Genomic DNA, 22,749 nt, shown 5'->3' on the forward strand with positions numbered 1-22,749 from the left:
TTTTTGTAAGACCTAATCAGAATTGTAAAATGATACTTGGGAATCAGTTACATTAAACAAAAGAGCTGGTGAGAATGTAGGCATGTGTGTGAATTCATGGTTTCCAATCACATTGTTCTCTCAAGTAATACAAGGTCTTCGACCTTCAGTCTGCTGTTTTTTCTAATTTATTACTTAACTATGAAATGTTTTCAATCAGTAATGAAGATTTCCACTCATAAGTGTAGCTTATTCTGGGGATGGATTTTAATTTTTATTTTAACTACTGAAAAAAGCTGTTTAATAAATGCTTCAAATCACCTGCTGCTGCTGGTGAATTTTTATTTGTTTTTATCCTTCCCAGAAACTTAGTTCCATGCTTCTGACAGTGTCTGTGTTGATGAGGAAGATCATTATAAATGCAAAATAATCATAGGCAAGTACTCATCGAAATTATGTTGCTCCAGCTCCACAACGTGGGTGTCTAGCCCCAGATGGTCTGTTTCTGCTTGACCCTTGGACTGAACTGGTGCTGCTGGTATGTCTCTAACTGGGGCAGTGGATTTTTATGATGTTCAACCAGCGTGATACAGAGGCTGTTATGGAATGATTGTAAAAAAAGGTGAACCAGTTGGTTTCCAGGTAACTATTAATATTTTGCACTATTTACAACCAAGATTTTTCAGCCTTTACAGGAACAGTTTTAATGTAGAGAATGTTACAAGAGAAGCAGTTTCTTGGCAGTTAAAGAAGTGACAAGGCTTCTGTTATAGAGATGAGTTTGCCTTCCCGTTAATCCTGATCCTAAATATATCCTTTAGGGATTTTGCATATATTGTCTCTAGCTACAGGCTTTTCCCTGTTTTCTTATTTAATTAAGGCCATTTCTTACCTAATTAAAAAAAAAATGTTGAAAAGAAAAAATACTAGATTAGCAAGTATGCTACCTGCTGTGAGGCTAGAAACAAAAAAAAAAAAAAAAAAAAGCAAACCAGAAAATCAGTGTTTTACACTGCTTTTTAATGTCCAAGTCTGCTATCATTTGGTGTGAGTAGCATGACTGATTTGTCTCCTTTTCCTGAGCTGCTTTTCTTCATGGTATGGCAGTAGAATATAACTCTTAAAACTCTTTGGCAACCATTTCTCAGTGTGGGCAGAACTTTCTGAACTTTCCTTAGTTGCCATCTCATGGTATATCTATGAAAAAGACAACTAACTACTTTTGTTGCCCATGGTGGAAATTTCCGTTCTGTTATGCTTCTTTATGCCTATATTCTATCCGTTCTGTAAGTGGATTGATTGGTTTTTGTTTGTTCTTGTTTGTGTGGTGTGGGGTTGTTTTTATTGTTGTTTTTTAGCTTTTTTTTCCTGATTTTATTCATCATGAACTTGAACAGCTGCAAAAAGAGGCAAAATTGCATTCGAGTCTTCACCAAAGGAACTTACACTGTGTTCCTGGAAGAGGGTGGCAGGGCACTTTGCAGAAAAGAATGCAAAAAATCCTTGATATATCAAAAGGATATAACCAGCAGTCAGGGATGAGAGTAAAAGCTGGGGTTTATAAAGGGAAAGGGGCTGTGTTTCTTAGAGTATCCACTAGATTCTAGTGTCATCTGAACTCTTGATTTATTCTGGAATTGCATTCTGGTGAGGTCCATTACAAATGCCAGCAGTGGGTATAGCTCAGTTTTTTAAGAGTTGATATTTGCTTTTTTTGTAATAGTGTAATCTCAGAGCATGGCCTAGAAATTTTAAATATGTTTCATTGGGGAGTACTTGATGAAATCTAGTGCATAAGGTTGAATTTGAGAAGTTGAGGGGCTTATTTTTGGACTTCCTAGAAATAGGTCATTTTCTCAAAGGCATTAATACTGTTCCAAGTGTTCTAGCAAAAATTTAAGGTAGGGATTTTTTTGTCCTTTTTTTTCTTTTTTTTTTTTTTTCCTGTTAACATTTCCAGACACCTTTTTCCATCTGCAGGTAGGTTTCTGAAAGTTCAGAATACCGTGTTACAGCCTGTGATGCTGTAACAACGTTCTCCTTTTGAAAACCTTCCAGAGGTTTTTTTTTTATTCACCCTTAGCCTACTCATTTCTGACTTCTAGTCCTGTTCCTTGCTAATCGTAACTGACATCAGTCTCCCCAAAGTCTTCTTGTCTTTTTCCTTGTTAAGATTGCATATAATACTTGTTATTATGAGAGTGAAAACCCAGTCACAGAAAGGTGAAGTGTTGTGCTCAAGTTTGCATAGCAGGTCAGCTGCTGAGCCAGGAATAGAAGTCCTGTCTTATGACTCGGTGCCCTAACCGCTGGCCTGCACTGCCTCGCTGGACCACTGGTCTTTTCCAAGAATGTAGTGGTGATGGGGTATAGAAGAAGCTACAGCAAGTATAGGAGCTCTGCTTCCAACTCTGGCAGGGCTTTGAGGCTTGTACATAGCTTAAAATACTGGGGAAGGAAAACAGCTTTCTAAAGGAGCACCTAGATAAGTTCTGTAAAGTTATGGTTTACTGTGCTCTGTTTAAAAATAAACAACAAAAACCAATTTGAAAATAGCTTTCCAGAAGGTTGTGGATGAGGGGAAAAAAGTTCTATGTGTTTGAAAGTCAAACTCTTCTCCACAAATAACCTTAAGAGCAGCCTGTGATTAAATCTTTTGTATATTCAACAACAAACTCATTTTATGCAACCACAACTATGATAAAATTGAATTAAATGAAACTGCCTCTAAGAAAAGAGACTGAATAGCTGAGTAGCACATTATTCAATGAATGGGAAACGGGGAGGCTGGCTGGAATGGCTGGGAAATGGTTTTAACATACTGTTGGACTAAAGAGCAATTCTGTGAAATCACTGTATTTGTTTCCCCCCTACCTCCCCGCCCTCAATTTTTAAATAGCAGTGCTCTTCATACTGTCAGAATTCAGTGTTGTGACACCCCTACTCAAAAGTTATGACAGCAGTGTAATGACAGCTACTGCCTCTTGAGAATCAATCAGGCAATTAATTTTGTAAATGAAATGCTGATTATACAAAGCTTCACATGAGAGGCCCAGTGATTAAAATCAATTTAACAAATTGTTTCAGGTGGGACTTGATTAATAATTTGCCATAAATGCTGAGGATATATGACCAGCATACCTTTTTGTGTGTGTGTGTGTGTGTGTGTTAATATAGAACTATACATAACACTTGGAGTGGAAAAAATCTGGAGCTAACTGTATGTACTTTTGGCTTGTGACCTAGATGAGATTGGTTATACCTTTTTGTGGCTACCCTGTTCTCCTAGGTGTCCATAATGCCACGTTCTCAGCTAGTGCTCTTTCCAGCAATTAAGTACATCTAACTTTTATTTTTGCTAATAAAGCCAAGTAACTGAGAAAATGTATTCAGATCTACTTGAATATTTATTAGGTTTAGGAAGATTTTTCTTTAAAATTTAAAGTGGATGTAGGATATCTTTCATTTATATTCTCCCCACCTCCCTTCTGTCCCTTACTAGTTTTCAGGACTTTCTGCATTTTTCCCCTCCTACTCCAGTACTTCTCTGCTGGAGCCTTCCTGCAGAGTGCCCCTCATTCAATTTGAGGCTGCTCTCTGCTCCTTGCCTGATGGACGCTATTTTTAGTACATCCTTTTCTGTCCATCTAACCCTGTGTTTATATAAGAGCTGTACAAAGTAGGTGAGGGAGGTGGGTTTTTTTTGAGTTCCAGATGGCAGCCATGCACAGGGAGTGAAGGTGTTTACTTGTCTAGGAAGCTGAGAACCTCATTGCCAGACAAAATAGAAGTAACTGGTATTCTGGGTGGGGCTTTTCTTTCTTTAACTTACAGTTTTCTGGGTTTATGAATGAATTTCCTCTTGTTGCACCGTAGTGTTGGCTTCTGAGAAGGCCTTAGGGCTGTGAGACACCCTCTGGTGAATCTAGCCTGAGAACTTTGAGATGCTGTTTTCTCTCGCTATCTGCCTTGGTCTCCTGCCACAGGTTACTATTTCAGTAGCAGAAATGGTAGACTGAGCACTGTGCCCATGTCTCACGTGTTCCGGTGCCAAAGCTGTTGTGTTGGTGCTACTCTACGCAGGCAGGTTTTAGGTTCAGATGTTGGGCTGTGGGTGGAAGTAGCTAGAGCATGGTCATGATCTGGCAGAAAGTGGGAAAAGCACTGGAACCATTGACAAGTTCTCTGGGTGCGGATAGGTTTGCTAGGAGACATCTTTAAGAACCCCTAAATTCTGCTGCATTAGAAATTACAGCTGACTTGCAGGGGAGTCCTTTTGCTAGGAGAGTAGAGCTTGTGCATGCTTAAGAAAGATGGTCTCCTCTGCATGGAGCATCCAAGTTGGAGAATACAAAGACAGGAATATAATTCTTGAGTACTCCTTGAAGAAGTTTGGGATTGGTAAAGTGGGTTATAGAAGAAGGCTGAGTGTTCAGGTGTGTTACACCTTCTGTTGACTTCAGAACAATCAGGGTGTTACCTCTATGTCAGTAATTGGTAGTGACAAAGACAACTTGCAGGGCACCAGTTCTGAGCTGTATAGTGGTGTGAACTTATTAGAAATACAGGATTGTTTTAGCCATCATCTGTGATAAATGCGTATAGTTGCTTTTTGATGATGTCTTAACCATTCAGTGCACTTCTAGTGGCAACTGAAGAGGTTAGTTTGGTATACTTAAAAACAGGTTTCGTTGCTGTGTTGTCATTTTTTCTTTCAGTAGACATTTAGGTTTATCTGTCTACAAAATAATGACTAGAGAATGGTTGACTCAACTGACCTTCCAGTTTTCAGGCTGCGTTTAAGAGGACCCAGAAGAAAACTGGAAAACAGGCATACATACATACATCCTTCTCCCCCACCCTGCAGAGACACTTGCATGAATAATTATTTGTAAATGTTCTAGTGGAGTAATAGTTGATTTTTGGTGGGGCATAGCTTTGGTTTTCTCTGTTTCCGCTTCTTAATTACTTACTTTGGTTTGAGTGGGACTTTATCTTTCTGATGTTTCCTTGCGGTTAAAATCGGACAGTATGCAGAGCCTTTAAGACAAGGAAAATTGCTGTTATTGTTAATTCTCAGCCAGTATATGCTTTTTCATTTACTGGCCTTCATCGTAAGCTTATGTTGAACTTGGTTCTTTGTTTTTGCTTATTCCTTGTGCTTATGCAACTGACTTTTTATAATTTTAATTTTAGTAAGATACAGACAGTAGACTTACTGTTTAGAAAAAAAAATGGAAGCATGTTTGCCAGTCACCTCTCAGATTTTAATATTAATAAAAGTCAGAATTTAATGCTGTACATTAATACTGTTTTAATAGTTGTATGCATCTTTAAATGGATATTTAAAACACATGTAACAAGTGTTATGTTTTGAAACTTACGCTTTTGTCGTGTAAAAATGTTGGCTGAGGAGTCCTTGTACATGTTCATACAAATGATGGCATTATCTAGGAATGGATTATCTTTTCCCCAGTTTCGTCCTCATGCCAGCTGTGTCATTGTATTGTAGTGAATACTTGTGATTATCTCTAGAGATAAATTTGTAACTTGGTGCCTGACCTAGAGCTGAGAGCTCCATGCCCATCTTTCTTGGAATGTCGGTAATGGATTGTCAGCTGTCTTTATTATGAGGTTTCAAGGCTTTGGTATTAATGAAGAGCCTTTTTTTTTTTTTTTTTTAATGCAGAGACAGAAGCTTTGGCTGCAGATCAATGAATAAACAAAGAGTTATTGTATTCAGTAGCTCTAGGAGTTTGAGGGCAAGCCTACTTGAGAGTGTTGAGTTCATGTTGTTTTGTTACAGGCGCAAATGATGTAGCATTAGTTGTTGGGATGTGCTGTGGCTTATAGTCCATTTAAATTGCAGCATTTGCTGTTGTTAGCCAAACCAATGCTGCTTTCAATCTTTTTTGTTTAAACAAACAAAAAAGCACACTTTCACTTGAAGGGTTGTTACATCTCATGTGAATATTCTTCTGGCAGTGAACTGCTCTGTCTGCCTTGTGTAGGAGCTCTCCCATCACATCTGAATCCCACTGTGAACTTCTGAAAGTGTTTCCCACTCCTCCCTGCCTCAAAATTTCAGTGGTGGGGTTCTTTGCGGCATCTTTAAATGGATATTATATTTTGGGACTGGGACTGGTGGTGTTCATATTCATAAATGTCTTTCAGATAAAGATTTAGGTGTTAGAAGTGAAGCATTCATTAATAACTTAATAGTGTATATATAATGCATATGTAACATTAGCAATGTCCTAAACCGAAGAACTGATATAACTTGGTCAGACTCCTGCTCAAGCTATTGCAGTGTGTATGCTGCCTCAGATCCCAGCAGAGACAAGGTATCTGGGAAAACACTGGTTAAATGATGAGAAAAAACAGTAGTGTTTTGGTTTGGTTTTTTTTATCCTCTCACTTTAGAAAATATAAAATTGAATGTCAGGTACTTCAGGGTGAGGTGATTTATTTGTTTTGACTAGGAGAAGAGCAGAAGTGGTGGTGATACTGAGTTTACAAGTGGGTGTAGAATATTAATTTTTCTACTTCTGCTTATGGCAGGAATGCCGAATTTTAAGTATTCTTTTACACAAGACATTGAAAGAAAGACCAGGAAACAGAAAGAGATTCCCGGTTACTGTCTGTGGGCAGCGTAGGCTTTTCTGTGTCCTACCTTAATGGTTATGCTGTCTGTCTAAAGACCAGGATTGAAACCTTGGCCCTATTGAAATCATTAGCAAACCTTCCCTTGGTTGTTTTAATGTGCTCACAAGGCACATAATAGGCAAGAACTCTTACGAAATGCTCTGTTCTTACAAAGCCTGATAGTACATGTGCAAATGAATCAGATACTGACACAAGATAGGCACTATAATAAAGGGGTTATAAATTATAATATTACTGTGGACTGAAGCAAGGAACAAGACTTGGGTATTTTGAGGAACTGCAGATCTATGCAAAGTTTAAATGAAATGTGGCAAGTTGAAGAGGAGGTGCAGAATCAGAAGTAAGAGGCAGAATTCATTCAGGCTTGCCTGGCAGAATATGGCAGTAAAAAATAGCATGAGCAAACACTAGCTAAATTGGTAAAGGGTAATGTGTATATTGGGGGTAAAATAGCACTAGAGAAAAATTGGACCCTCCTGTAAAGGAGGAGGGAAAAGGAAACAAATGGATATTGATGACTGCAGTGGCACTAAAATAAAATTTTAAAAGTAACTAAAACTTTGCAGTACAGCATGTAATAAAATTAAGTAAAGGCATAGAAGATGTGAGAATACACGCATCATCCATTCATGGTCATACCTGCCCACTGGGTTTTGGAAGCATGTGATAAAGCGATGCTGTCATTTTCAGTAAAATGCTAGAGGGCAGATGTGGAGTGCTTGGTGGTTGATCCCTACAACATGAAGAGGCCAATACTAATACTCATCATGCTCATCCTGTCACCCAAAACTTGTCTGTGAAAACAGTTGGAGTTGATGTTAAAGAAAATATATGTTAATAAATGTTAAAGGAACCTTCAGATGAGGTTATAATATGTATTTATCAACTAGCAGCTCCTAACTTTTCAAAATGTTGTGGGTGAAAGAAACTTGTTATCTTGTTACAAAAATGAAGTTCAAAAGAATGCTAAAGCTAGAAACTGTACATGCGTTAAAGTTGGAAAAAGTTCTAATTAAATTTTTACCTGCGGTATGGGACACAGTACTTGATGAGCAGTTGTGTATGGCTCCAGGTCTTTCTCACCATGTGCCATTCTGAAAATAGAACTTGTTCTTTTGTTAAGAGTTTTCAGTGGTTTTGATGACTGTCATATTAAATTCTAAAATCACTCTCTGGTGAAGAGATTTTTCCTTTTTTACAGATGGAAAACTGAGGCAGGCATTCATTGCTGTAGGAAGTCTTGAGTGGCCTGCTCATGGTGGAAATAGGTTAAATTTTCTGAAATACAGAGCTTCTGAAACGCCTTCAAAGCACATCTCTAGTCAAATTCAACAGTAGTTGCAGTTGTAGATACACAGTATAACCTGCAATTTAAATCCCATTATTTCAAGTCAGGAAATGAGGTATGCGTTAAACCTTGAAACTTTTTAGTGGAAAAACTGTGGCAGATGCAGGGGTAGACTCCAGTTCCACCTGAGCATCATACAGCTACCTTAATGGTAAAACCATCTTCTGCTGCGTTCACTGCTCATAGAGTAAGTGAAGCATTCAGTCTTCTGGTGCACAGCAACTCCTTCACTCCATTGCTCTGGGCGGATCCCCTAGAGCAGGCCCATCCGCTGCCTGTGCAGACAAAAGCATAACTATGTATTTGAAGACTGATACAGTTGTATCTGTGAAGGAGACTCATTTAATGTTGCAAGGGCAAACTTAATTCTAACTGCTCTTAACTTCTGCAGTGGTAATATTTGTTAAACCAGGGGAAGAGCTAGCTGTTTGGTTTTCTTTTGCCTTGCAGAAATATGTTGACAGCCACTGAGTCTCTGGTAGATGTCTTCACCTTTAGCTGCACTGCACAGATGGTTGGGATCTAATCTAAAGGGAGTAAGGAATAACAGTGGTAAGTTGACACCCTATATAGGGACTGGCCAGCGCAGGGATGAGATGTACTTTGTTACTGGATGTCTTCTCCAACTGTAAAGATGATCAGAGGACTCTGTTTTGTTCTCTCCCCAACACCTTGGAGGAAGGAGGGAACAGGCACCACTGACAGCTAGGGTGGGTCACTCTGGGTTGTCCCAGTAATTTCCGTAGAGGTACTTACCGCTCTGTCTTGCCCTCTCATATTCAGTATCTCCAGTCCTTGATCCTGATGCCTGACTTGCAGTGTCCGCAGTAAGTTTGGGGTATGCCTGTATCCAGTGACCCAACCCTTGGTTTCAGAGTTGTGTGGGTCACTTACAGCCCCTGGTGACTTGAGTTACAGCAGTGTCTCAGGCTCTTTATCCTTCCACCTCTCTGAAGTGGACAGATGTCACCTCAGGGAAAGAGGAGCAGCTGACCTGGGGAGAATACAGGGAAGCTCAGAGACAGCAGGCTGGTGAGGAGAAGGGGACGATAAAGTGGCAGTGAGACTCGGCCTCCTAATACACACCATAAAACCCCTCCACTGGTTGGAGGTCAGTAGTCCAGAGGACAGAGACTCTTCAGCCTGTATCCATGTCACCTCCTGACCTTGTTTCCTCGTCTTCCTTTCAGCTCTTCATGCCTTGCTTCTGTTTCTGATGCTTTTTTTAAACCCATTGTCCCTATTCCTTTGTCCGGCAAATTCGAGGCTGCCTCTGTACCCCTTGTAACTCCTCTCATGAGGTCTTGCTGTGCTGCTCTTCCTCCCCTGCTCCTCATGGCCTGGTGACATTTGGGTGCTCCCATGTTGCCTTCACAGACATCCAGTGTCACCCTGGCAAATTAAAATTCCCTGCCCCTCTGGTATCCAAGAGGTATTCTGAAGTGTTTTATGTAAGAACATAAACGACGTATTTTTCTGTGACCTCATTCTAAGACATAGCTGAACTGTTTCTGCTGAATTTTCCAGAGAATTTCAGCCTCAGGCATACATATGGCCTGGAAAATTTCAGCCTAAATGCTTGAAGTTTGGCAAAGTTTATATGCACCTGAAAGTAGTCTTAATAATGGAAAGTGTCAGACTTTTAGCTGTGTAGCTATCTGCATTGTTTATAATTATATTCAAGTACTGGATGTGCAATAGAAAATACTACAGTCAAAATTAATTAAAATTTAACTTGAATAAATGTTGTTACTGGAGTTGAGACCTAGAACTAATACCCTGATATGGAAGATGATGACAGTGAACAGTGTTGTTTGGCTTCATGAGAATCTTGTGGAGGAAAAACAAGACTTGCTTTGAACAAGAATTTATATTTGAGAAGATAAATATGAGGGCGATGCAGAGAATTAACATTAAAACACATAAATAAACGTAGATAAAGTATCTTGGTCTATAGGAGGAAATTCAAGTTGCCCCCTGGGACCCTCTAAGAAGGAATCTCTAGTCCATCTGCTAAACCTTTGTGTTTGTGTTGCTTTTAGTTAAAATAGTGGTGAGAGTGCATGATTGCCTGAAGAAAAAAACAAGGAAAAGAAAAATAATAGCGTTGTTACGGGTCAGGTGGCCTGGAGTGGTTGGGGAACCATTGATTTTGAAAAATACGAAATATAAATAGTAAATTACCCAGGACATTTAGTGGTGGAAAAATAGAAACTTCTGATCTGGCCACAGAACAGCCAAATAATAAAGGGAAAATTGCTGAGTAATACTTGCCAAAATTAGAAATGAATGTGCAATTTGCTATGGTGGCAAAAAAGGGCAGTCCTCTTCTGAAGTGAATGGAAGTATTGTGTGAGGAGGACTTGGTTATCATTTTACCTCCTCATGTGTAGTGTGTCCATGTTTGGAATATTTTATTTGACTTGGGGTGACTTTCCTGGCAAATCGATGTTAGTAAGGGTGTGGAGAGACATTGGAAAAGTGGGAATGTTTGAGTTTTTTACTTGCAGGAAGGAAAGAGTAAGAACAACATGCAGTAGTTTGTTAAGCAGCAGCTACTTTGGAGAGCATATACTTTGTGTGTAAAAAAACCAAAAGTCTCAGTGTGCTATTAGTACAAACAGCAATAATGAGAAGAAACAGAGATGGGAGGGGGAAGTGTAATTCACCGTCAAAATAACTATTGCATCAGAATCTAATAGCCAGAAAGGACTTGTAGAGGCTGTGTTGCATACGGGGATTTAAAATTAAACTGGTCACAGTACAGTGTAGGAAAACATGTACAAAATATGCTACGGGAAGGAATCCTGCTCTTGGCAGGGGGGGTGTGGGTGCGGGCTGGCTGGGTGAATTAATAGATCTTTTTATTGGGAGGAGGAGGGGGTGTGGGATATGTCTCTTTCAGGAAGATGAGACTGTGATAGGTTTTTTAAAAGCTCCTCCCCTCCCCCCTTTCTTCCATGAATATAACCGGCACTTGGGAATTAAAAACTGGATATCATATTAACAATACAGCGCTGCGCTTGACGAAGTCCAGTATTTTTTCTGGTTCATTTAGTCCTCAGTAATAAAACATGAGAGTAATACCGCACAATGGTTGACACCTGTCCTGAAACTGTTACAGTGCTTGGTAAGTGCTGCCAAGAAGTCTAAAAATAAAACTTCCCTCCCTTGGCTTCCCTCCCCCTCCATCAGTGGCTGCTGTTTGGATTTTCTGAGGTCTGTTAAGGAGGTGAATAAACTTCCATGTGAAATGTGGGTTATGACTTGCTTTTGATCTGGAAACTTACTAATGCACATGATAGCAATATGAAAGTGCTGAAATACAGTGTTCTGTATGCGTTGCACTTCTTGGAAGTTTTCTTTCCACTTTCCTTTTCCTTTTTTTTTTCCCCCAAGGTAAGAAAACGGATGTTTTTTCAAGGTTGAATGGGTTGTCCACTCTTTCACTACTTGTGTGTCTTTCGATACACACAGTTTTCTTTATGTTTAGATGTTCAAGTCAGTGGTGCCGATCGGTTTACAACAGCATACTTAATTATTTCTTAACTTTATTGGACATTTTTTCTGCTTTTTTTTTGTAGGTAAGAGAACCATAAGTTTGAGTGCAAAATTATTATTTTTTTTTTTTTTTAATGCAGTAGAAGTGCCAAACTCACCATTCAAAACCTCACCTAATTAATATAAGCACCAGAGTATGATACTTTGCCTTTTTGTGTGTCAAGTCAATATTTGATGTGTAGGGCATTGAGAAGACATATGTAGAGTCTGCCCGTGGTGAGTGTAACTGTTCTGACCTTTTTCTTTCCACACCTTAAAGTGTTTCTTGGCTTGTGTTTAACAACAGGGCAGCCCAATGGATCCGATGGTCATGAAGAGACCCCAGTTGTACGGCATGGGCAATAACCCCCACTCTCAGGCGCAGCAGAGCAGCCCCTACCCCGGGCAGTCCTACGGCCCTCCTGGCCCCCAACGCTATCCTGTGGGAATGCAGGGCCGGGCCGCGGCAGCCATGGGAGGAATGCAGTATCCACAGCAACAGGTTTGTGGAGGATTTTTCTCTGTTACTTTGGTTTCCCTCCTCTCCTTCTCTTCCCTTCTGACACTATGGTAATAGACGGGGTGCAAGGAGAAGAAATCAGAAATAAGTATTTCTCCCACAGAAGGAGGGTGAAAGGCTGTTTTGAAAGTAAATCTACTGTGTTGACAGTGTGAATGTATTCTGAAACCCCATAGTCAGAAAAGAGTTTAGTTTATTGCTGGTACTTCTTGGGGAGAGGAGTATGTCAAATGCAGTCAGTTTTCCATTTTTCTAGTTGATATTGTTTAGCCTTGTATATATTTTGTTTGTTTTTAAAATTCTCTTTCTCTCTGACTTAGATACCTTTAAATATAAGATGAAAGCTAGAGCTGACACCAGTGCAGCAGACTAGTGTTGTCCAGTGTATACAGAAGTGGTACATCTTTATATCGGCTGTTTGTTGTTGTGGTGGACTTTTCTGTTTCATATTCCTCTTTTCGCCTTACAGAAGGAGCCTGTAGATTTTACTGCTTTTTCCCCTTTACCAACTCTTTAAAGTCAGGATATTTATTTATTTTGTATCAGAGGACAAAGAAATGTAAGAGTTTCCTTTTATCTACTTGGATTTCACTGTTGATGGTGACCTTCTCTGACTTTTCCTGTCTTTGTAAAGAAGGTCAGTTCCTATGTTCATACCATATACTAAGAAAGATACAGTACTTTTCTGGGGGAGAGGGGGTGGGGGTGTGAATAAACCCAGGTTATCAAGAATTTATGTTTCACTAATTTTGTTTTTAAAATTAGGAATGTGAGTGTAGGCAATGGGAGCTCTCTACTGTTTTGTGAGCACAACAGAGTAATAACTTGATCATTAATGGGAAAGTACATTCATTTCGTGCAACTGACTAGTTGCAGTTAGCTTTTTTTAATGTCATTTATTGTTAAATATAGAGAAGATAAGAAAATCTTGCACTCCCTGGCAGATAGGTGTCTGGCTAGTTCTTGTTATCACCCATCTACCAGGGCAGGATATTAATCAGGCGGTTAATTAAATAACAGTATCCAATATACTAGTTGAGTGAATAGTACCAACAGTCTTCATTTTTATTCTTTTCTGTTCTTAAATAGATACTTATAAGGGAGAGGTTGTTTAGTTTAGAAATGTCAATGTATTTGGTTGCTGGATTCAGACAGCAAAGTGTTTTGTCAGTCATAAAAGGAGGAGAAATTGAAAAAAGGAGGCTTTATTTTTCTCTGTGTGGCTGTAGCCAAAATGAAGTTATTAAAACGTATTTTTAATTTTCAAATGAGTTCTTGTGTGCTGTGTGGAGAGGGGTGTTGAATTTTCACTGCATTTGCTAATTGCTTGATAATTGTAAATTACCCGTCAGCAGGCAGTGACCTGGCACAGTGATTGGCTGCGGGCCCTATCCGTCTTCTCACAGCATTAATGTAATTGGCTGAGCAGCAGCACAGCTCTGAGCACTAATGCTCTTTGGGGAAAAAGTGAGAGGATAATTATGACATTGAATTTTTATTGAACGGACATCACCACCTAGGCATGATTTTGTTTTGGACAGCCTCCAAAGCTTCGTGTGTTTGGTTTGTGAACCTCTAATGATCTGAATCCAGTTCTTTTCATATTGCTCATATATTACCACCTTTCTACAAAGGATTAAAATGCAGAAATGCAGGTTTGTAAATTGAATTGCCAACTTACCAGCTGAGTGGTAAGTTGTCTTTGGCACAGGATGCCACAGTTTGATTCCTGGCTGGATTTTTACTCCTGTGACATGAATATTAAATAAGGAGAGCCTAGCTACACTTGTTAAAATTGGCAGCGTAACATGTACCTACTTCTAGATATAATGTATATAAAATAAATAAGATGGCCAGAAGTTTCAGAAGATGAACCTCAGCACTTTCTGGAAATTGGAGTCCTTTACAGTGATGCATTGAATCTTTCAAAAGCACAAGGCACTTCTAAAACGTCGATGGTTTAAAAAGTATTGGGCCTTAAACACATACAGCGCTCAGATTTAAGTATTGTGTGGAGACCGCGCTGGGTAGATGGATTATGAGGGTGGAAGTGCCACACTGTAGGAAGGGTGGGAAACATCAATGGGAGAGGTTGTTCTTATTTTAAGTTCTAGTCTGCTGTTGCCCAAAGATAGGCAAGGGTGTCAGTAGTTTCTGTGGATGAAACGAACAGACTTTTTGTTATACTGTGAAGATATTTGAAGAAGACCTTGAAATGTTAAGTCTGGCTCTTTGTCAGTGAGTGTTGCGGCTTGAGGTTAGAACTATGGGACTTGACAATTTAACTTGCAGGCTCTGCTGCAGGATGCTGCAAATGAAGAAATAAAGATGAAAAACAACACCCTAAATATCTAGCTAAAATTGATGGAAATGGTAGAAATAAAGATAATTGCCTAGGTGTAGGTGGTTGGTCTGTGTCATATTGCAGCAGAGAACAGTGTATTCCAGCCTGCTGCCCATAGGTGAAAGAACTTGTTCCTGGGAAGGGAGGCCTCTGGCATAAGCAGTGAAAGATTAAAGAGGCTGAAAAAGTGTTATCAGTTGCAGTCGTTCTGCGTATTTGCAGCACAGGTGTCACACATCGCTTGGTAACTTGATGCTTCATATCAAACATAAGGTGCAAATAAACCCCCAAATTTTCGTAATGTTCTTTGTAGAAATCTCGGGATATTGAAGAGAGAATGGAAAGTATGGGATATGTTCTGTGACATGGCTGCAGAGGATGCTTTGAAGAGAGAAACCAGATCTCCTAAGCATTTGAGTTTGAAACTGATCTCTCAAGAGTTACCCGTGACGACCCCTAGAACAAAACACTAAGCCTAATATAAGGGGCAGAATTTGAAATGTCATCTTTTTGCATATACTAATACAACTAGAGATAAAGGGGTTGAAATATATATGTAGGCATGTAGGAAAGAGGTAAAACTGTAAGGAAGTTAATGGTAACCTGAGTTTTTCTTGTTCTTCTCCAACACTTGACAACAGAGATCCAGATTTATCATGTGAAGATGGGTGATAGCTTGTTGTGACAAAATGCTAAGCAATTTGAAGAATGTAGCAGCATTTTGTCAGATTTTAAGGGCATACCCAGATAACTCAGTGTGTCAAATAAATACATAAAGCATTTGGGCTGATTTGGGTAAAATTGTATTAATGGGTTAGGAGATTAAAAATCACATTATTCTGTGTAACACATTATTACCTGTGTAAAAGGGGAAATGTAAGAAAGAAAGGTGTTAGTGAACGAGTCATATACTTAATTTATGGGATTGCAGACATGACAGTTCGTCTCTTTTGTCAGTAGGCATAAATATGTATGGTGAATGAATTACTCAAAAAGAGTCTGTTATTTGGAAACTTTTGAGGTTTTGTCTCTTCCCCATCATCTTTCAGTTGGGAGGGGAGGAGGTAGGGAAAGCTAGGAGCAAGATGACCTGTACTTGTGTTGTCAGTTTTCAGCATGATTGAAACACAAGTTGCAACAAGGCCAGTGGTTGCATCCCAAGGTTTTTAAATGCTGGTCTTGCATATAAAAGTTAATACTGTTATCTCATCATCTCAAGTACTCTGTCTCCTGGTTTACATGGGATGAATGTAATTTTAGGATTACTAACACTCCTTACGCAGGACTTCACAGAGATCGCAGTGTGTATGTAAAAACAGAAAGCAGAAAAACACACTTTCAGGTTTAATTTTTGGCTTCTAATCTCTTAGATGCTTCTGGGAATTATGAAGAGGTGATGTCAAAATTGAAAATCCTAATAAGCAGGAATACTTAGCACCTGCAGACTTCAGGCTTGATTTTGCAGTACATTTCACTATAGTGTGAGTAATAAGAAGTGATTATAAAGACAATAATTACCTTTTCACTTAACTTTTCCCTTTCCCATCCACCCCCTGGCTTCAGGCCTCAGTCAGGCAAGTGATGGTGCCCTATTCAGTTTCTGGATTCAGTTCAGTTGCTCTGCCAAAGTGTTTCTGTGCTTTAGTGCTGTATGCTATAGGAAAACCTGCTACTTTGTAAAAACATTTTGCTAAAACTAGAAATATCTCAGAGTACCAATTAAAAGTGTTTTGTTTTGGTTTTTTTTTTTCTGCTTTTGTCTAATGGTGTTGCTTTATCATGTTAATAGCCTGTAATAGTTTATTTTGTGCTGAATTTCATTAAGCTTAAAAATCAGCTCCTTGAAATACCCACATACAGGTTTTGAAAGTTTTCAGTAAAGTCTGAAGGCTTGGATTTATGAATATGTTTGAAAGAATTGAATGCTGTGATGTGCCTGTTTAATCAGATGATCGTTGCCTAATTGATTTTTTTTTAGCATTCATTAAAATTCCTTGTGTACTTGATGGACTGGAACAACAACTTATTGTGTAAATAGAATTGTGTTGCTATAATACATAGTAAATTCTTTATGAAAGATAGTTGTGTGGGTATGTACAGTAGCCATTCCTAATAGCTGTTCAAAATGTACTGTTTCAGTGCTGATCATGCAGTTGTCTTAGTGCCTTGAGCCTGCTTGCAGTAAGTCAGTTATGAGGCTTGGGCCTCCATCTGTTCTTTCTCTTTTTTTTTTTTTGCTATAGAAATACCGTAAGATGAAAGGCTGCTAATCACTTGTCCCTTTAACATTATTTTTGTATATATATTCTTGTTTTGTGGAATTCAAAAATAAGCGTTGTCAGTGTCCTCATAGTTGTAAGAGTGGAACTGTAAGTATTCAGAGAAACACTATTTTACCCTCTTTCCCCTCCCTCCCCCCCCCCCCCTTTTTTTTTTTTAATGTACAGATTATTTCAAGGATTAAGGAAAATATGCTGCTTTTTTTTTTTGTCTTATATGGCAGGTTTCAACTTGGAGTAACTTTCTGTTAAAGTGACAAAGTTGTAAAACCTCTGGGAATGTTCAGCAAGGATTTTTTTTGTAATGGAAAATGCAAGTCAACCAGAACTATAGCAGCATCAATGTGATTACCTCATTTAGGAAAGGGTTTACAGTGCTCGTATTGGGTAATGTCCCGGATTGGAAACATCAAATTCAGGCCAAGAAAATCAATTGGCTGTTGGTTTGGCAGGTAGAGTTTTAAAGTGAGCAAACACAAATGTTGTTCACTACTGGTTGGTTGGCTGGTTGTGTGTGTGTGTCACTTTCTGAAATCATTTTAATTCTAGAAGATCGATGTATGCCAAGAAAGTGAGGCTTACTGTCATGTTTTGCTTTTGAATCATTAACTTAAAATGTGGTGCATATAGTGAATGCTCATCAAGTGATATGTTTGCACATTTTTGTGCTCCTAAGCAGCTTGTAGCATGGTTGATGTTAGTATTGGTTAAGGGAGCAGACACAGAAAATAAGCATCGTTTTCATTTCTTAGCCTATTTATTTTGCAAGAACAGAAAATCAGTCAGTATGATTGAGTCTCAAAAACAACCAGTGGAGGACAAAACATTGAGATGTGTTGCTTTTTCTTAAAGATGGATAGACTCATTTCATACACATACATAAAAAGGATCAGCACGTGCATCAGAAGTGCGTTTTTTCCAGAGTTTTTTTTTTTTTTCGTTTGATTTAACTTGTTTGGTTTGGGTTTTTTTTTCGGGGTGGGAGTGTGTTTTTATTTTGGGTTTGGGTTAGTGGTATTTTGGTGGGGTTTGGTTGGTTGTTGTTTTTTTTGAGTTTGGTTGGTTGGGTTTTTTTTTTGTTGTTTTGTTTTTTGTTTGTTTTTTATTTTTTGGTGTGTGTGTGTGTTTTATTTTGGGGCTTTTGTTTTGTTTTGCTTTTTTCCCCTGGGCATTTATTTGGAGCTCTCTCTAGCAAATTGTGGACTTACAGTTCCTGGAAAGCAGAAAGGTTGAAACTCTTAAAGATGAGTATTTTTCTAACTACATTTTCTATTAAAACCATGTAAATACTTTGAATTAAAATAACTCCTCAGTAAAATATTATTTGAATGACATATCTGCTATCCTGTTGAATTGCTATAAACTTGTGGGGGGAGGGGAGGAATTAAATAAGTAGAAGAACTTCCTGGAGAGTGTGAAGTTTGAATCCTTCCTTTTATGAATCAGAAAAGGAATGAGAAGTCACAGCTGTTTGTCTTCCTTGTAAGGTCATCTTTAAGAATGGGTCTTTTGATGGTCAAGTGTTAATAATTGCAAAGAAAAGTTGCTGTTCTTTGTTATGTAAAGAAATGGGATTTTTAAATTTCAGATTTGGGAAAATGCTAAATAATGTTCATGTGCAGACCGTAGGAAAATATTTAGCATGGTTCTTTCTTTGCCTATACTAAGCCTCATTGACTAAATTGAAAAAAAGGCTGCTACTTTAGTTCCTGCCAGGATAAGGCTTTATGTTGTATTGTCCTTTAGAATTATCCCTTCTATTGAGTGTAATTCACTCTATAGAGGGAGGTGTGCAGAGATTACAGATAATGACGGAATCAAATATGACATAAGTTTGAGGTCTTTATGGTAGTTTAGCTCTTCATCTTAATGCTGGTCATCTGGGACTGTTTACTAAAGAAAATCCCTAAAGTAGCAGAATTGCATTATTATGGAAAATAGAAACATTTCAGTAGCTTATATCATTTCTTTGAAACTGTGGAAAAAATGTAGGTTGAAAAAGAAAAACTGATCCTTCAGCTGGTGAGAGAAAGCTTGGAAATGAGACATTTGTATCTGTTGAATTACTATGTACTGACATTCAGTAAATGCTAATTTTTACATCCATCCTGGAGCAAATGGCAGTCTAGATTTGTGTAGAAACAGTGTAAGAATCATCAACGTACTATGCTGAATAAAATGTATTTTTGATACTGCTAACTGATTGTACTTCAGTTAGAATATTTAATAGCTGTAATCACATTTGTTATTCTGCTTGGAAGTGGGGGCATGAGAGAGGAAAACATGCAAACCCTGTGTGTTTGTGTTCTGAAAAAGGTTGCTGTTAAGGAAGCAGCAGTTATTTTGTTGTTAAGGACTTGGTTTGCTAGCAGTATTAGCTGTCATTCTACACTGGATTTTAGGCGGGAAATTGATTTTGGTGATCAGAAGTGGAGAACAGAGGGCTGTTTGCTGCTTTGTTGGGAAGATACAAAATTACTTACTTATGAACAGCTCATTTTACATGGCAGCAGGAGACACGAGTTTATTTACATTTGAAGTAAAATAAGCATCTTGCTTTAAGAAAAGACTACTGTATTACTCTATTCAGCAGCTGCCGTATAATGACTGTGCAAGGAGGGTTTTAAAGTGTAGGTAAGGAATAATTAACTGTTACTCCTAATACTATAGTCATAGTAGTTTTCTGTTAATAATATTCATCAAAGAATAACTGACACTTGAAACTACTGAAATGACATCCAGACCCATCATGTGCACACACGGTAAGATTTTTGTAATCATACGTTCTGTAATGCTCCCCAGGGGCAACTCAGCATTTTTTTAAGAAGTCTTGGTATAAGTTTCTCAGAAGATACTATCAGTTGTCCATAAATTTAAATTTACGTAGAGGAAGCAAGGAGGGAATGGGGTTTGCTTTTTTAAAACTAGGGAGTGTGTTTCCCATAGCTGAAAATAGGGCTGAATATAAGATAGTGAAACCCGTCTGAAATCAATGGGAAATTTGCTGTGACTTCAGTGGAGCTAGATTTCACTTGGAGGCCATGTTGTTGGGGTGGGTGACATGTATTTAGTTGGTAGAGCAGCGTAGGCAGAATCAGCTTTCAAAGTCAATTGAAGAGAACTTCAGAACGAGACAGGTCAATACCCTTCACTTTGGTGACCTTGGGACGGGTAGCTTTCTTCTTGGGACAATAGACCTTTCAAGAAATATCTGATACCAGTATCTCAGGATTGGATTCCTATTGCTACCAGCAGCTTTTTTTTCTCTTTTTTTTTTTTTTTTTCAGACTAGGAATTGTTAGATTTAGTTTCAGCAAAGCTTAAGTAAAAATTAGTTCTACAGTAGCATAGTAAGTACTGCAAAAAGTCAAAAGCATTTTCCACTCCTTTTTAATGTAGTTAGTCTTAAATGACATGGGTCCCATGCAGTTTAAACAAAGCTTTTGCGGCATCCTGCTTCAGTTTTGTGTGTTTTATGATCTGAAGCATTAGGACCTTTGTGGGAGTAGATGAGTTATTAAAAATACATATACATATAAAAGATTTTTATGTGTTTCAGACTATTAACATTCTCTGCGGTTAGTTTTGTCTAAAACTCTAGTTTGTTTATATATATATATTACATTAATCCTTACAACTGTACTAACTGGGCACATATAAAGATCCTAATGTAAATACTTTAAGCTTTTAGTGTTTTGTTATTTTTCAAGACTGATGAAAGATTTAAAAACTTAAGGATTAACTGAAAGATATAGCTTATTTTTGTAGGCTTTTATTCTCTTTCTACCTTGCGTGACCCCATTTTTGGGTGCTTCTCTGGTGCTTGCACTTATTCATTGCTTTGCCTAAAATAGAACAAATGTGTTAAATGCTTGCATCCTTGCTGATAAGTATTTGATCTCTGAATCTTGTAATGTGTTTTGCGGGTGGGGAAGAGGAGCAAGGAGAAAATCAGTGTCTGTTTTATTTCTCTGCATCCTCCATCCTTTTATGAACATTGTTTCTTAGTAATGCTTTTTACATTTCTGTGTTAAGAAGAAGGCATATAAAGGGCATAAATGCACAATATTAAAAAGTATATTTGAATCTAAATATATTTTGAATTCAAATACACATTTCAGAAAGTGAGTGAATTTGGCTTTGGTGTATATATCAAAGGCACAAATTACACTTGCTGTTGCTTTGTTTCACAGAAGAGTGATGAAGAGATTTCTGCATATTTCTTGGCAAACTCTAATATAACTTGTCTTTTGAGACAAGAGTCCAATCAAAATAAGCAAGGTTTATATAGCTACTTAGGAAAGATGTCGTTTTAATTACGGAAGTATCATTCCTTATCTTGAGCCTATGTGCATACATGTGTTTAACAGCCAATGTTTTACAGGACAGGTTAGCAAAACTGCCTTTTTCTTTTCACAGGGTTCTGTCTTTCTCTGAACTGTTTTGTGCTGTGCAAGTGGTGCTCAGTAAAAACAAATACGTAAGAGTCTATGCCAAGAGCAGAGTGAGCCTGTGCACAGTGGAAGCAAGCAGGGTTGCTCAGCAAGGACCTCTGCTTTTTGCTCCTCCTGCCCCTTTTTGCATAACTCCACTGCTCACCTCTGCTGTACATCCTGACTTTCTCAGCTGTCAGGACTGAAAATTGGCACGTGCATTAGCTCTTCTACCATACTGGAGAGTATTTAAAAGCACAGATGCAAATTGAGTCATTTGTGTTTTTCATTGGTTTAATTTTATTGCTGGTTGGCAAAACTGAAGAAAATCAGCAGCTAGATATCCCCCTGCAGGTTTGGGAAGTGTGTACTTAATAGATTTATGGCCTTTTTACATTTGGAGAGCTGTTCTAGGGAGGAAACTGTTATTTCTAAAATGAACCTTAAGTTCTGCAGAAAATGATACTTGAGGCCTTGCGTTCACCAAGGAAAAAATTGTACCTGATGTTGGAGAGCCGGCAGGTGGGTTTTCAGTCCTCTGAGGTTATGCTGTGGGAAATTCCAAGAATCCTTCTCAAATTGAGATTGTTTTATGACCTGAGTAAATTTGCAGTCTTGCAGCAAGTAGTGAAGTATAAATTCAGTAAATGCCAAGACTGTATATGTACTTGGCCTTTTTGATTTTATACATTAGAAGTAAAATAATGTTTCCTAATATTGCTTTAGGCCTGTAACATAGGGGTTACAAGAGAACATTACCACAAAAAGTAATTGAAGAATATGCAGGAAAAGATCAGATATACTTTGCCTGTATTCAGTGTAGGCTTTTTTTTCCTCTTTCTCTCTCCTGTTCTCTCATCCCATTTTTGTCTTCAACATGTAGAACTGACTAAAAATACATTCCTATTCTTGGTTTGCATTAAGGTCCTTTATAGCAGAATAAAAACCTGACTAAATATCAGAACCATGTGTATGTGTGAGTTGCTGCACTTTTACTGTAGTTGCTCTAGACCTGCTTGCAGGAACTTTGAGACTTCTGCTTTCTGTAAAGCTTTTTTTTTTTTTTCCTTTTTGTCACCTCCCACCACCTTTTTTTTTTTTTTTTTTTTTCATGGGGAGTAAAGCAATTTTTAGCCCAGAGGATAAAATTAATTATTGTTATGAACCTGGTTGTAAGGCTGTTGTTTATAAGAATGTGGGAAGATGCACACTACGTGTAGTATTCTGCTTAGTGGAGAAAACATGTTTTTGCTTGAAAAGTATTTTTTTCTATGTGGACCCACTTCTAACCATAGGCAAGAGTGACTGTTTCCTGAATCCTTTCAGGTAATAAATTTTAAGTTTCCTCATCATCTTTATAAATATTTGATGAAAAGAAGCACAACATGCTTTGGTACATGTTAATCCTGTAGTAATGAAATGCTGCAAATGATAGGGTTTTTCGTTATACTGTGTTTTTTACTGTCTCCGAGATGTAAAATTTCACAGCTTATTTGGCATTTTCAATAGCATCTCTGAAAAGAGGGGGATGGAAAGTCTTAAATAATAGAGTTTAGTAAAAGGCATGGAAAGGAGCCTGGGACTAGTAGGAAAGTAGTACCAGCTAACACTGATTTTACAAGGAATGATCATCCACTTCC

The 22,749-nt window shown here is 38.2% G+C and overlaps 1 protein-coding gene across 10 annotated transcripts in view; it reads left to right on the forward strand.

The window, feature by feature from the left end:
• Positions 1-22,749, forward strand: part of ARID1B (AT-rich interaction domain 1B) — a 329,688-nt gene that overhangs the window by 21,067 nt on the left and 285,872 nt on the right. For all 10 annotated transcript variants that reach the window (XM_057406383.1, XM_057406430.1, XM_057406388.1 and 7 more), the window contains exon 2: positions 11,841-12,035. In XM_057406383.1, the coding sequence (XP_057262366.1) occupies positions 11,841-12,035 (195 nt within the window). The remainder of the gene's footprint in view (positions 1-11,840; positions 12,036-22,749) is intronic.

The sequence above is a fragment of the Pezoporus wallicus genome, unplaced genomic scaffold (assembly GCF_028554395.1).
Source record: "Pezoporus wallicus isolate ANWC-B61680 ecotype Strahan unplaced genomic scaffold, APGP_CSIRO_Pwel_v1 contig_3817, whole genome shotgun sequence".
Taxonomy (NCBI): domain Eukaryota; kingdom Metazoa; phylum Chordata; class Aves; order Psittaciformes; family Psittacidae; genus Pezoporus; species Pezoporus wallicus.